The sequence below is a fragment of the Physeter macrocephalus genome, chromosome 18 (assembly GCF_002837175.3).
Source record: "Physeter macrocephalus isolate SW-GA chromosome 18, ASM283717v5, whole genome shotgun sequence".
In the NCBI taxonomy this organism is placed as follows: Eukaryota; Metazoa; Chordata; class Mammalia; order Artiodactyla; family Physeteridae; genus Physeter; species Physeter macrocephalus.
The window spans coordinates 59032376-59047736 of NC_041231.1; the positions used below are offsets into that span (position 1 = coordinate 59032376).

General features: G+C 38.6%; 1 protein-coding gene across 6 annotated transcripts in view; it reads right to left on the reverse strand.

The window, feature by feature from the left end:
* Positions 1 to 14310, reverse strand: part of RBMS3 (RNA binding motif single stranded interacting protein 3) — a 752917-nt gene extending 738607 nt beyond the window's left edge. For all 6 annotated transcript variants that reach the window (XM_055079737.1, XM_055079741.1, XM_055079739.1 and 3 more), the window contains exon 1: positions 13845 to 14310. In XM_055079737.1, coding sequence (XP_054935712.1) covers positions 13845 to 13919 — 75 coding nt within the window. In that variant the 5' untranslated portion in view covers positions 13920 to 14310. The remainder of the gene's footprint in view (positions 1 to 13844) is intronic.
* Between the last annotated feature and the right edge of the window lie 1051 nt (positions 14311 to 15361).

A 15361-nucleotide genomic window follows, 5' to 3' on the forward strand; every position in this document is an offset into this window, starting at 1 on the left:
TGCTTAATGAAAAAAAAAAAAAAAAAAAAAAGAATCCAAGCACTGATGTCAATCCTTGTGTAATAAGGAACTCATCAAGGCATTTTTCAGTGTTTAAAAGGAAGCAAACCTGCTTAGAAGATAAATGATTCAATTTTCAGTATTGAAATGAGTACCTTATACATTTATTGTAGCATTATTCATAATGGCAAAACGGTGGCAAAAAAAATCCGTGCCCATCGATGGGCAACACTTGCATAAAATGTGATGCAAACACACCAGAAACAATTACCCTGACAGTTTTAAAAAATGACATGTCTAGTGAACTGGGGAGAATGCACAAAGTATGTTTTCCATTGAAAAAAGGAGTAAAATAACCTGCTCAGTTTGATCTCAGATACCATAGATCTGATTGTATGTTTGTATGAGCATAAGGATGTTATAGAAGGGCACATATGATTTTTTTATTAACATATGTTATTTCTGAGAGTTCTTCACAGACCAGTGTGGTGTGCAGAAGAAGATTATTAATATTTTCAATATATATCTTGAGTTGTTTCATTAGATACGATTAGTCTGGATTATTTTGCAATAGAAAAATTTACTAAATGTTGAGGAATTACATATAGAGAGACTATATTTTCTACAAATGGTAATAAGAGGCTTGATGCAAAAAAAGAACATGGTAGAGAAAAAAAAAATACAAAACTGCAAAACAAACATAGAGATTCAACACAACTTGGAAAAATCAAGAGGCATCCAAACCAAAAACACAGTTTGCAGCCACAACTGGGCTATTGTTTCCATACATTCCTTAGTGAGGGAGCCTTTGAAGTTGACATCAGAATCCAATCTTATATCATCTATCGTTACTTCGGACATATCTTTATACCTGCTTAGTTAATTGTATAGGGAAACTAGAGCTTTCTTTTCCCAAAATAGGCATTTTGTCAGTCTTATTTGATCTTTGAAGTTGTCTTTTCAAAATTTTGAGTTAAAAAATCCATATTGCTGTGGATATTTACATGGCATAGGGAGATAATATATGACTATTATACTCAAGATCCTCTGTCTCAAATAAGAAAAATAGACAAAAAGATGGGCCTAGCACTCAACCCATCTCCTAGCTGCGTTTTCTGAGTTCACCTCCTGATATGTCCAACTCTCCGCCAACCCAAGGAAGAAAGCTGCATATACAAGCTGACAGTCTTGGCAACTGCTCAGGAATGGCCTCTCCAGTCCCCTCAAACCACCACCACTGCCATTTAGTCCTGACCTCCTTGCTTATTCTCATCCCCAATTTCCAAATACTGGCTGTCTTTGAAATCCACTTCTGTCCTTCCAAGTTGGCATGTGTTCTGATGTTCTTGCCAGCATCTTGGGAAGCAACACTGTGTCAGTTTTTCTCTTCTCTCCTCTTCTCTTCCCTTCCCTCCCCTTCCCTTCCCTTCCCTTCTCTCTCTTCTCTTCCTATTGCAGTTTCTGACTTAGCTCACCTGCTATCACAGTGTGTCCCATTAGCTGCGTACATAACCTAACTCTAGCCAACAGTCCTGGGGTTCTAGTGGCCCACATGTTTCAGGGGAGAAAGGTGGGGTAGGGAGTGATATATCAGTTGGTATATGTAAAAGAATTTACTTTAGTAAGACTTATTTCTGCTACACAAAATGCCTTTTGACATAAAGCATCACAGAGGTGAAGGGAACATTCAGCAACTCTGGTTTTAAAAATCACTGCCTTCAGCAACAGAGGACTGCATGAGACACACTGAACAACACGGATTAATACACGCTAAAAACCTTCTGTTATGCACTCAACCTGCACCGGGCACTCTACTGGATCCTGCGGGGCATTCAAAGATGAAGACCCTGTGGTCCTAGTCTTCAGGGGGTTCACAGACTAACTCTTAAACAAATCTGATCCTGATAAGTAAAGGTATATTTGAAAGCCAAAAGTAGATTTACCACCAAGCAAGAAAAGAAAGTCAAAATCCAATCCACTCTACCTTGGAAAGAAATGGGAAAAAATAAAAAGAAATAACTAAAAAGATAAGAGGAAACTGAGAGCAAAGAGAACAAAAAGTAGGAAGAAGTTTAGGAACTAAAGGCAGGGAGGCAAAGAAGGCAAATCCATAGAAGACAAGTTGACGATAGGAGAAAAGGGGTGAGAGGGAAAGGGCAAGCGGAGTGGAAGCTGTGAAACAGAAAGAAAAGAGTTAGTTTCCCAGGAAGGACAATCTGGGAAAGGCAGGGAGATGGGGAAGATGCAGTGTTAATTGAGGTCACTGCAGACAGACATCCTAAATGGAATAAGGATGGGGAAGTGAGTAAAATGAACTTGGCAGAAAAGACAGACCATGAATAATAATAACAATAATAGCTAACTTTTCTTGGACCTCTATTGACCTAAACTGCAATGACCATGTTGAAATCTAGACACTCTTTCACCAGGACCCACCCTCTAACATATGAATATGCTGAGAGCCAGGGCACTTAAGCATGATTTTATTCATATCTTCAATTCAACAGCTCTGTGGATCCCTGGGCACATCAGTGGCCCTCAAACATCACTGCCATCTGGTTAGCATTGTACAATTCTTATGCCAATACAGCTCTGCTGGTTTTATAACTTATTCTATTGGATTACCCCACTCAAAGCCAGATCCTTTCTACAAAGAACAACAGAGCTTTGCTAATGATTATATTTTTGAGCAGATAAAAATTTTATATGAACATTTTATACATAGAAATTTCAAATACGTGTAAAAATTTTATTTCAGTATCCTTCTAAAAAACACCCTTGTTTCCAGCCAAAAACATCAATAAGGCTTTTATCCAGGTCGTCGGTAGGAACAAGTGATGGGTAAACCAGAACAAGAAAAGCAGGTGCTGGAAGTTATCAAGTGCATTGATATGTGGAAGCAGAACAAAGCACTAAGCTGTCCTAGAACAAAGCATTAAGCTGTCCTCAGAAGCACTGACTTTTTTACTTTTTCACAAGACACCAAAAGTCTCAACCATGTGAATCCTCCAAATCAAGTTCTATATTCACATCAAAGTTTTTCCCGAAGATGGTTCTTTGATTCCTAAACTATCACTTCCTTTGCAAATAGCTCTTATCCTTTGGAAAGGAAAATAGTCAAATTCCAGACATTTTCAAAAATAAATTAGAACTTGATAACATTAGCCTCTTATTTTCTCTTTCTTCTTTTCTTTGTTTTATCTTTCTTGGTGCTCCTCCTAAATCACTTGTAAAATTAAAATCATGGAACTGCCTTTTTTTTCTACCATGCTATTGATAGCCTCATCATTACAAGCTTTGAGGATCATTAGAATTTCCACAATATAAACAATATGGGGAAAAATTAGAGTCAATCTATCAGTAAGATTTCTAAAAAATTCTATCAAGAATAATGAAGGAAAAAGAATATATATCTAATTTGCATAATACATTATCAATATATCTCGGATCATGGTAAGATACTACATTTTTGAAAGAAAGTAAAAGTTATTAGTCATCTGTATTTTGGTGAGACTCATCTCTTTTTGCCATCAGCTAGCAGCAAAAAACTTATTAGACCTGAAAAGAATGAGTATATGTCTCCTTAAGACCACTTTGCCCCTCCATATTTCTCAGTGGTCATTTGGCCCCAGAGAAAATCAGAACCATCAAAACAATTCTTAAAGTTTCCAGAAATGCGTGTGTGTGTGTGTGTGTGTGTGTGTGTGTGTTCGTGTGTGTGTGTTTTATGTTTGTGAAAGAGAAATCAAAGCTTATTCATTGAATCTGCTGATGAAATTTGGTGAGATCTGGCTAGAGGGCTGGGAAGGAAAACTGAGTAATTAGGAGGAGAATCAAAACACTGGGTGATTATGAGAATTCTCCCTTCAAGATTGTGGGAGGGGAGGGAGTTTTTGGGTGTGAGCATATGCACGGGTCTAGAGAGACAGAGAAAAGTCCTTCTTGACTGAGGTGGGGGAGAAGGCCATGCTCTGGACCTGGCATCCTTGTTTTCTTATATTACTGAAAATAATAAAAATCAGAATAAAAATGAAGGAAGCATCGTGCTTGGCTTAGGGCTAGAGAAGCAGTATCTTCAGGGTGCTCACCCACTTGTGAGAGTCACGGTGGGTCTGACTGAGGTGTGCATATGTGCAGACATGTCTGCTTTCAGAGGCACACAGATGTTGCAGGGTTGACAGGGACCTCTGGAAACCGAGAGAAGTCATCCAAGGTGAATAATCGTGGACTTGGGGAACAGGAGGAGGTGGTCGTTTTAATACATGTAAAAAACCCATGACCCTATTTAGAAACAGAAGAATTTAGAAAGATTATGCCGTAAAATAACTACTGTGCCAGGAACTTGCCTCCTGCTTGGACCCTAAGCTGAGAGCCCAGGGAAACACCTGTTACAGTCAAGCTCTTTTTCTTTCCAATTGGTAAACAATTCTACCAACTGCACAGTGAAAAAATTCTGTGAACCTGGCACCCAGATCTGGAACTCTCAATTGCTCTCACCACCAAAGGTCAATCCAATGTATCTGCTTGTGACATATTTTAGCCAAAGAATGTTAATGACATTTTCCAATACACTGTGCTGTTCTAATACATGTCCCACCCTGGAAATTTGAGATTACTAAAATACAGAGATATCTTGAATGCCAAAATGTCACAGTAGGTAGAGATATGGCCAGCTTTTCAGGCTCTCCGACCACTTTAGGGACCCACAAAAGCACTGACAAGATGAGAAAAATGTATTGCCTCCAAATGAAAAAGAAAACTGTGAAACCAAAATTAGCAAACATTTGTTTCTACAAAGCATAATACATTGCCAACTTTATTCATTGTTCTATTTAGTAGAGACCGAAATAATCTTTCTTTGTACCTCAAGAAGATCTGTAGATTAGATTTTTTTCATTTTGCAAGAACACCTACAAGATGGTAAGTGCACATATATTCACAAGCACACATAAATGAATTTACTCGTACTCAGAGAGTTTTAGTGGCAAAATAATAAAATCTCTTGCCATATTTTATTGCAAAAAATATAATTTGATGTGGAATATGAGTACACTTTAATATGTTTAATATATTTGTTGAGAAGTGGGAGGCTCCTAAAGTGTTCAGAAAATATGGAGGTTTTACTTCTCCCATTGTTAAAGGACATCGCTAAATTTGGAGAAAAATTCTTCCCTGTTCATGGATAAGCAACAAGGTCCTACTGTATAACACAGGGAACTATATTCAGTGTCCTGTAACAAAGTATAATGGAAAAGAATGTGAAAAAGAATATATATATGTATAACTGAATCACTTTGCTGTACAGGTGAAATTAACACAACCTTGTAAATCAACTATACTTCAATAAAAAAGTTTAAAAGATCAGAATTCTTCCCTGTTCACTGACCTATTCCCTTGCACTTTTTCCTCATCTTTTTCCAGCTTATCAACAAAGTTAAACACAAGAACAAGCCAGAAAGGGAAAATTCCCTGTTGCTAACATAAGTCCAGTTGTCCTAACAGACGAATAATAAAGTGTAAAGTCAATGGTTAACTTTTTGGAATAAATTGAGAAAAGAATATCAGAACTTTATTCTTTTCAGATTTCCCTGCCTACCTAGATTACAACACAACATCCTTACTTCTGAAGGCACAGTCTCGACTGGTATGCCTGGCAATGGACAAGAGACCGAGGGGCCGAAAGCCAAGACCAAGGCTAACACAGGAGCTGTCACAACCCTTCAAGGAACTAGCATCAAGCTAAAAAAAATATGCTTCTCTCATCTCTCAAGAAGAAATTCAACATCATGGGTATGTCATATGGTTTTCTTGTATGATATCCCTGAAAACAGTCAAATTTTCTTCCAAGCTTTGTACACACTTCTTCAAATACTTCATCTACTCAAAACTATTTGGGGGACTTCCCTGGTGGTCCAGTGGCTAAGACTCTGTGCTCCCAATGCAGGGGGCCCAGGTTCAATCCCTAGTCAGGGAACTAGATCCCGCATGCCACAACTAAATATCCTGCATGCCGCAACTAAAAGATCCTGCATGCCGCAACTAAAAGATGCTGCACGCCACAACTAAGACCCGGAATAGATGAAAAAATAAAGAAAGAGAAAAAAATGTATATTTGCTTGAATTTTAAGTTACCTTAGTTCTAAGTTATATTCAGGATGCCACCATCCAATCTGTGTGAATTAGTTTTAAAAGGGGCAACCTAAGAGTTTACAGTCATCAGTAATAGCCTCAAATATGACTTGTATACATAAGAAAATCTTTTAAGAAATCTTAAACAGTTCCAGAAAACCAGATAGCATTCTGTTTCCCATTTTCCTTTTCACTAAATTGTCATCAATCAGAAATATGACTAAGATAAATAGCAGCGCCTAGATAAAAATAGGAAGACTTCTCCAAAATTCTCATTAAATTCTATACATGATCCATATTCAACTTGAAAACCACCAGTTAAAAATGAGATAAACAGAAGGTCACCTGCATCTGGCAATACATGCCAATTTCTTAACCCTACAGTATAATGATAGGAAAACTAATTCTAGAACAAGTTAAAAATCAGTTCCCCAAAACACTTACTATCAATATTTAAAATATCATGAAATTTATTTTACTTCTATTATGCCTTACTTTCCACACAACAGGAAAGGATATTATCAGGGTTGCCTTGACTGTGTATGTGGTCTAGTTTATTTTTGGTATTTGTTAGTCATTCATAAAAACAAAATTCAGGGTTCCATTTACTTTCATTAATTCAGGTAACAGGGGCTTTGAGGGGGACCAAGAAGAGTACCTAGCGAGAAAGAGAGGAAAAGAGAATGCTTTTGTTTCTGTGTCCTGGAGAAGACATTATTTTTCTCCTACAATACCATGCACTCTGGTTACTAGAGTATATTTTCCCCGCGCTTTAAAGGTTACTATTCAGAAATTCAAGGATTTGAAGGTTTTGCAAACTCCAGTCAAAATAGCATTTCATCTATCAATTGTTATTTCCACATGTACACGAGCTCTTAGATTCATTCATGAAACTAGGGCTGTCAGGATCTTAATGAGATCAACTGGTTTAGCCAAACACATGCATCACTATTCAGCTCTTATGCCACCTGGAGAGAGCAAGTCTTCACATAAGGCCTAATTTTACCCACTCAAGGAAGAAAACTTGAACCACGACAAAGTCAGCAATGATGATTAAAGAGTGCCTGTCACTTGGCCTCACCCTGGGAACTGCTCTCCACCCACTCCTGGGTGATGGGGGTGTTTCTCTGGGTGCCCTGGATTTAGATGTGGTGAAGGATGCAGACAGTTTCATGTGTCAAGCCTCCAGAGTCGGCAAAGCAGTGCTTGATCTGCTCTGTAGAAAGCGCTGAGGACCTGAACAAAAACTCTTCAGTGGCACAAATCCAAGGTCATCTCCCAAATATCCCTAATATATCAAAGCAGCCTCATCCATCTCAAAGCAAGAGTCACAAATGCTAAGCCTGGAAGGGATCTTAGGGAACTTGTCCTAGAAACTAACTCACTGACACACAAATCAGAGAATTCTCCCAAAGAAAAGCAGAATGAATGTCTTATAATTTACTCTCCATCCTCTAGAAATTGGATGTATATTAGAGGTTGATGTTCTGAACAGCAAAACTTCATTCAGATACCTGATTCTACATGGTATATATTTCCTGACCAATAAATCTACATGGAAAAATAAAGTTATGTGAACAAATTCTCTGCCAATATCAACTTGAAAAAGAAAAATTAAAAACCAAAACAAACAGAATCCAACTTACCTCGGTCCACACCTCTTCTTGCCTTTTGAAAATTGCTTTTGAATGTTTGAAATCTGAAAATAAATAGCCAATTCTATAGGCTTTTTCAAGGCCCTGAAAATGATCACTTAGTAATAAATCTTTTATTAGTATTAGTAATCCTATAGATTGATAATCTCTAGAAGATGAGAGATTATAGATTTCATGAACAGTCTTTCAAGAAAATTGTAGTTAAAGCCTCTTTACTATAACATCCATGCTAAAGAAACAAAAACAGAAGTTGTCTCCTGTGTGACTATGTAATTTTTATCACTAGCAACAAAATATTAATATTCATACCAAACTGAATATCATAGTCTCAAACATCTTAAAAAAGAATCACACTGCCACCTATTTTGCTCTAAGTCACTGATCCTTACTATGTATCACTCTTTTGTTTAGGGATAAATGGCCTGAAGGTTTTCTTACAATAGTTCCATAGATTAAAGTAGCAAAGAAACAGAGAAGAAAACCATTTATAATTTCAAAACAGAAAGGAAAAACTTCACTTTTGCTTTTTGAATGTGTGCTTCATGTGAATAACTTTCATCTTTCCATCTGTATTTCTTTCAGATCCATTCAGTAACTATGTGTTTTGCAATGAAATGGCATTCCATATTTAAAATAAAAATTGGTATTTTATGTTGGTTTCCATTTTCAAAGAGCATATTTTTAATCACATCCAAAATAGTTCAGCATTTTTCCCACTACTGCCAAAAATAGCAACACGTACCCTCAACACAACGTATCATAACACATCCTCAACAACACACGTATCACCACACACATTTCTGCTCTTGGGCTCCCCTCAGCCCCATCTGTACTCTTGCTGCGAACAGCTATAGCATAAAAATGTCTCTTCTCACATGCTTTTGATATTACACTATTTAATCACATACAGCTGTGGCTTATGAGGCTGTTACAAAACACAATTTTAATGTAGTACTTGAAGTCAATTTTGGATAAACATCAACCATTTACTCTGAATAAGAAGTCCAACACTCCACAGATTTTCTTTTAAAGGAAAACCCTGGTTTTCTTAGAATTTGGCATGGGCATCATTGTGACTGAGACTTCTCTCTGCCAAAAAGACTGATAATGTTAAAAAGGATTGTGTAAATCATATTAGTGCAAAAACGAAGCTTTTCAGAATTCCTGGAGCCAGAAAGACCTGGAATGATGTGCATCCTTCTTCCTCTTTGGCCTCTTCCTTCACGTGGCCCCTACCTCCAACCCTCAAATACATTTTATTACTTCATGGAAATAGGTTTGAGTTATAATTCTGTTTTTCTTTTTCCAAATTGAGAGAAAGTGAAAGGAAAATGTGTTGGAAAGATACTGTTCAAAGAAATATACATGGTGTTTCCCTTAAGTTTGGAATTATTCTGGAAAAAAAAAAAAAAAAACAACACCATGAACTTTTTACATTTCTTCTTTTAGTAGGCACCAAACTTAGTGTTGTGAAAAAAAATGACGACATTAGAGAAAGAAAATCCTAACGCAAACAAAGATTTGGAGGAGTAAAGAAAAAACACCAAATTGAAAAGGCAAGGTAGCCTCTTGTTTCTATGTTTCTCTCATTTAAAACCAATTAAAATAGTATACATTCTAACAGGAGACAAGATCGATCATCATTTCATGCTATCATATAACCCCCCTGCAGCGAAAGAAATATGTGGAGTTATTCCTAAAAATTCTCTTGCTGGAAGATTTTTAGAAAACTAGTTTTATATGTTTCAGTCTCTCAAAGGAAAACAGTACCTGGGAGTTTTCAAGGCTGAAACATACAAAACTGGTTGGTAACTGGCAAGTTACCAACTCTGACTATCAATGCAAATCTGAGGCAGGAAGTACTAAGGAAATTCTAAACTCATTCCCTCCCTCTGCAAGATTTTCTACATTTTCATGTGGAGGAACGTGTGAAGGGTTGTTTTGTTTTGCTTTTGTAGGACCTGTACATTCACATCTTTAAGAATATCCTTGGCCCCACGGGAGGCTCTCCCTCTTCCTTTGCAGGCCACCCTGGCCTTGTGTTTTCAAGTGTCTGCTCTTTTCATGGCACAACTGGGGTTCAGCTAGACTTTCAGAGCCGGGCGGCTGTCCAGCTGCAGATGGCTGGAAATTCAGCCTGAAATCAGTGTGCTGGTGATGAATTACTCCTCCACCTGACCCCAACTTCACACCAGGCTCTGAACAGAATTTGAGTACCACCAGCCAGGGAGACCTGGTCAGGGTTCCATGGTCTGAACCCCTTTCTTCAAGGTCTTCTGGGGAAGCAGATGGCCAAAGGAGGGCAGGCAGCAGACTGATGAAAAAGCAGAGTGATTAGAAACTGCACTGAACTGGGAGAAACAGAGTGATCTGGCAAAGGCGTGGAAAGGGAGAAAAGACAAACTTGCTGTGTGTGCTTGGGTGAGTTTTAAAGTTTCATGAAGATGATTAAAGTTTTCTAAATATCACATATGAGAGAAATATCTATTTCTCAACTGCAAAATATCAACTCACCAGGCTGTGACCACGTTTTTTACTCTTTAGCTTTCCCAGTTCAACTCATTTGTTTTTCCAAGAAAACCCCCCCAAAGTACCTCGAATTCAGATTGAAATTCATCCTGGGTCTCATAATGCAATAGCAACAGGTTGGTTATTTGGAATGGGCTGTAACAAAATTCTTGAGAAATATTATGTTACAACTTAAGCAAACATCATTACATATGTTATCATTAAGCTAAGAAACTAGTTTTTGGTCTCCTTTCTCTAAAACTTGCTGATTATTATGGGTGGCTTTTCCAACAGCAAATTCATTTTGATGAAACTCTTTTTTTTTAATCCAGTTATGTCTCTTATTGAAATATTATGACATGTCACCAAAATGTCTTCATTACTTCTAAATAAAAGTAATGTTCTTTTTAGAAATTGCTTCTTTGGCTAGGAAAACAAAATCGTTCAAAAGGAAAATTGACAAGTGACAACTTTTAATGTGAGGTCTGGGAGAGTAAGCGTGTTATACCCACATTACTACAAGGTACAACAGCTACAAGTCAGCCATGGGTTTTCCTTTTATTTGACTTACACATACATTTTTCTAATATAACATTTTAAGCATCTGGAAATTTATTCAAAGAAACAAAAGAATAAATATCTTATTTCTATTTTTTTTTCGTTCTAAGCAACAAAGTGAAGAGATTGGTTCTAATGTGACGGGTAATAAGGGGAGCAGAGAAAGCAGGGAAGTGTCACAAGTTTTTCTAAAACTTAAATTGTTATTTGAGGAAATGGAAGACATTTGCATTTATTTCAAAATCCGTTTTCATTTTGTTTTATCATAAGAAAATAGCAGCTGCATTTAACACACATATTTAGGTAGAAAGAGAAGGCTCAGTATTTTGGCATTTTCTGAATGAATACAATAATAAACATCCCATGAAGATTTTCCAACCAAAACTAATGTCAGCAAATAGCTTTTGTGGGTGAGTTAAAAACACCTGAATTTAGAGAACAGTTTAAGGCACGGTATCACCAGAATATGATTTTTGTTGTCAACCACAGAATTCTATTTTTATCAACCATAAATGTTCTTTACATATCAGCATCATTTTAAAAAGCAATGATTTTAAAATTGGATTAGAACTACAAGCCAAGGCTGGAAGGACAGTGGATTTTATGGAATTCCACCTAGGCTTAGCAAATAAACCTAAGCAGCACGCATTTCCTTCAAAATTACTATAGGTTATATTTTGAGATATAAGTGTAAAAGGAGCAAAAAGTGCTACCGAAACAACCCAGTTGTTTTCATGCTATGCTGGGGTGTGATGGGACTTTATTATACAGTGCGAACGCTGTCAGAAAGTTCCCATATTTTAAAATATTGCACATTGACCCTTCCTCCCATTCCCTGAGTGCCTAAGTTCCCAAACAGGGCACATTTTCATATCTTCAGCTTCCAGGAATGTCATTAATGTCTGTCATTTCAGAGCCACTGTAATGATATTTGACAACTTCACAGCACTGTCGAAATTTTACAACGTAATAATCAATATGAACTACCACGATAGCCAAAGTAGCTGATCTTATACTCCCTACCACCCTGATCTGATTACCCAAATATCAGCTGAGGTCGCCTAATGGATCTAACTTCTTTAAAAATGTTCCAGAAGTTGATGGCTTTGACTAGCTTGAAAGTAACAAGATCCAGATGCTGTCTGTCTACACAACACTAAACTACACAGGACCCCAAAACAGATTTATTTTTAAATTCCCTATTTTTCTAGCTCTCTTTTCCCTCAACACCCCATGTTTCCTCTTTACCCCAAACAACACACACACACACACACACACACACACACACACAAACTTCCCACCAGTGTAGCTGGTCCTGTGTCTTTACTATAACGTGCCCGACATTATTTCCTGCTAGCAATAGGTTAAAAGAAATCTCAAGCCCAAAAGCAATTATTCCATTCATTTTGATCTAAAGTTTCTTTTCTGAATAGGCTTCAACGGAGAAAACAAGAACCAAAAAGAAAGCATGAATTTTGAAACATTTGGAAAAATTTAGCCAAATGACTAAAGGGGATGGAATGTGCGATATTTTTCAGGCAACCTTTGTTTGTTGTTTCTGTTTCTTTGGGGGATAAGAAATGACTATAAATTTCCCCTTTTAACTTGTCCTTGCTTTGCCATTTCTTTGAGGAAGGCAGGCAGCGTTTTCTTCCCAATCCCCCAAAGAGTTAAAACTCTAGCCACTGGAGCAGGCGGGCTGGTCTATTTATTTCAGCAGCAGCCCAAACTAAATGCTCACAAAGGCAAAAAGCAGTGTGAGTCGACCTTGGAGGGGCAGGGCAAATTGTAAAGCGACTGAGAAAGGAAGGGAAAAAAAGAACAATCTTTAATATAATACTGAAAGTCTGCTGCCTGATCTGGTTTACAAATCAGCATTGTTTGGTGAGAGAATAAATGAGAGCTAACTACGGCATGAATTACCAAACCCTAATCACAGCACCCAGTCCTGGTGACAGCACAGATCACTCAGGCATGCCTTGCTCACTCCCGGCGTATTTACCAAGAACACGGTAGAGTCTGGCTAATGCAATATAAAATAATATCATCCATAAAGGAATACAATCCATGCATTCAAGGGGGAACAACCAACATTTTCCCCCCCCAAATTAAGTCCGATGTAATTGACAAATCGGAGCAGTGATTTCACACCTGAGAGTCTTCCATGTCTGAACTGCAGGATAAAGTTCATGATTGGCATGACCCACTGTTCAGTGACGTGGTCTTGCCACTGGCCCCCTCATGATCATTTGAGCACACACATAAAGCCTAAAGTATTTAACCAATTCATGTCCAATTATCATCAGTATATTTCATCCTTTTTTCAAGACCCAGGCCTCCTGATGGCAGCCAACATCTAGCTTCTAAAAGTAAAGAACATCTATTGTAAAGCTCCTAAATTCACTCTCAAGCATCCTGATCATCCTCAGTATAAAATAAGGCCATAAAAAAAACAAAAATGCACCCAAGCAAACTCTAAGAGACTTGAATTAGTTACCGTGTACCTTCCCACACCCGTCTTTCATTCTACACTCAGCGGTTAAAAGTTTGAGTCGCCCCCACCCCCGGCGTGTCCTATCCAGTGGGAAAAAACCTTTTAGAGTCACAAACAAAGAACAGCTCACCAGAAAAGCCCCTGAAATTGTATTCTTGTGCCTGATCATCACTGTTACGATTTCCTTTTTAACAACCCTGCCCATCTGCCAAGGACTTGATGGATATCAGGAACACCTATGCAGCCAAATAACAACAAAGGAACTCAAGTAAAACTATTATCTCTTCTTAAAGAGAAAGCACCAGTTCCAGGCTTGCTTTCTTCTTATATCCTTCTCTGCTTCATTAACTCCATTGCTATGTTACTAATTTCAAAGAAGCAGGAAGAGGTGATGGGGTAGGGGGAGGGAGGCGGTAAATAATAATTCACATGCCTGTCTGTTTCCCATCCCAAGTGCAGAAGGACACCCCACTGCTGCCAGACTGTGGAGCGAGCCATACCTTGGTTTGGAGATAATGAGGATAGTAGTAAGTGTACTGGGGGTACATTTGTGGCTGATCCAGGCGTTTGCCCATGTAGCTGGAATCTCTATCTCCGAGGCAGGGAACTGGATGACAGGGTATGTGCCCCAGGCCGAGCTTCCTCTGGAACCACTATTCCTGACAGTCCCGATGACTGATGAGGCTTCGGAGAGTCTTCCACCACTCACTAGTTCCAACACAGCAAGAATTTTAAAAAGAAACACACCAAAAAAAGAGGGAGGTGGGGGATCTGTAGGAAAAACCCCACACAGCCTCCCCAGCTCTCGCCTGGGATCCACTTGGGATGAGGCAGTTTGTTCTCTACCCGGCTGTCCGTAGTGATGTCAATTGCCAGCGTTTGTAAAGGAAAAAAAAAAAAAATCAAAGTCCTTTTAGCACAACTCGGAAATCTTGCAGATCAGCTTCCTGTCTCCTGTGTGTCTCTTTCTCCACCTTAAAGAAAACGAAAAAAAAAAAAAAAAAAGAAAAAGAAAAAGAAAAAAGAAAAAGAAAAAAGGGGGGGGAGAAAGAAAAAGAAAGGGGAAAAGAAAAACTAAAAAAAAAAAAAAAACCTCTCACAGCTCAGTTGCTGCTGTGTCCCTCCCAGAGTGACATGGTGTTCGGTGCTTGTCCTGTCCTTTCATTCACGTCCCCTCCTTCCAGCCAGTGGGTGGGACCCGGAGAGCCCCTCCAGGGTGCAGCGTACGCAGTCCAGAAGGCTGCAGTCTTTCCTCCAAGGAAAAAAAAAGGCTGCTTCAACCCCTGCTGCAAGCAAAGTTCCGATTCCCTCTACTGGCTATCTCGAATAGCAAAGCGGTTTTTGCAGCAAAGCTGCTGCCGCTGCCGCGGATCCCCGGGAACTCAGATGTGGGCGGCGGATGATTCCTTATCCTTCCCTCCATCAACCCCGCACAAGAGCTGCCTTCTTTGCTTTGCTTGCCAAGTTTCAAGGTAAGCCACACCGCGAAACAAAACACAGCAGACCCCGGGAGGGACAGGAGGACGAAGGGAGGAAGGGAGAGAAAGGAAAAAAATCAAGGCAGACGGACTAAGCTTGCTGGTGAAAATGGAAAAAGTGTGTTCCGGATGCTTTCAAAACCTGTGAACGCACTAAAGCCGAAGGAATCCAAGACCTGCTTTAGAAACTAACCTTTTACTTCTCGGAGAACGTGGAGGATGGTAAGTATTGAAGAAATGTTGTAGTCTACTCCAGGACTGCTCGTAACAAGCTAGGCATCATCAGATCACAATTAGCAACTTATCATAGCAGAAATAATCAATCTCATCATTACATCCATTTTGTAAAAATCAAAAGAGGTGTCCCCTTCGGTTTATGATCGTCTTGATAAATAAAATCACTGTTTCTCTCACTGTCTATCTCTTTATGATTCATGGAGGCTTTAATCACTTTCCTGACATCATCATACACAAACACAAAGAACAAAAATCATAATCACTTGGCAGGGTGTTTCTCCACCAATAAGTAGTATTCTGAC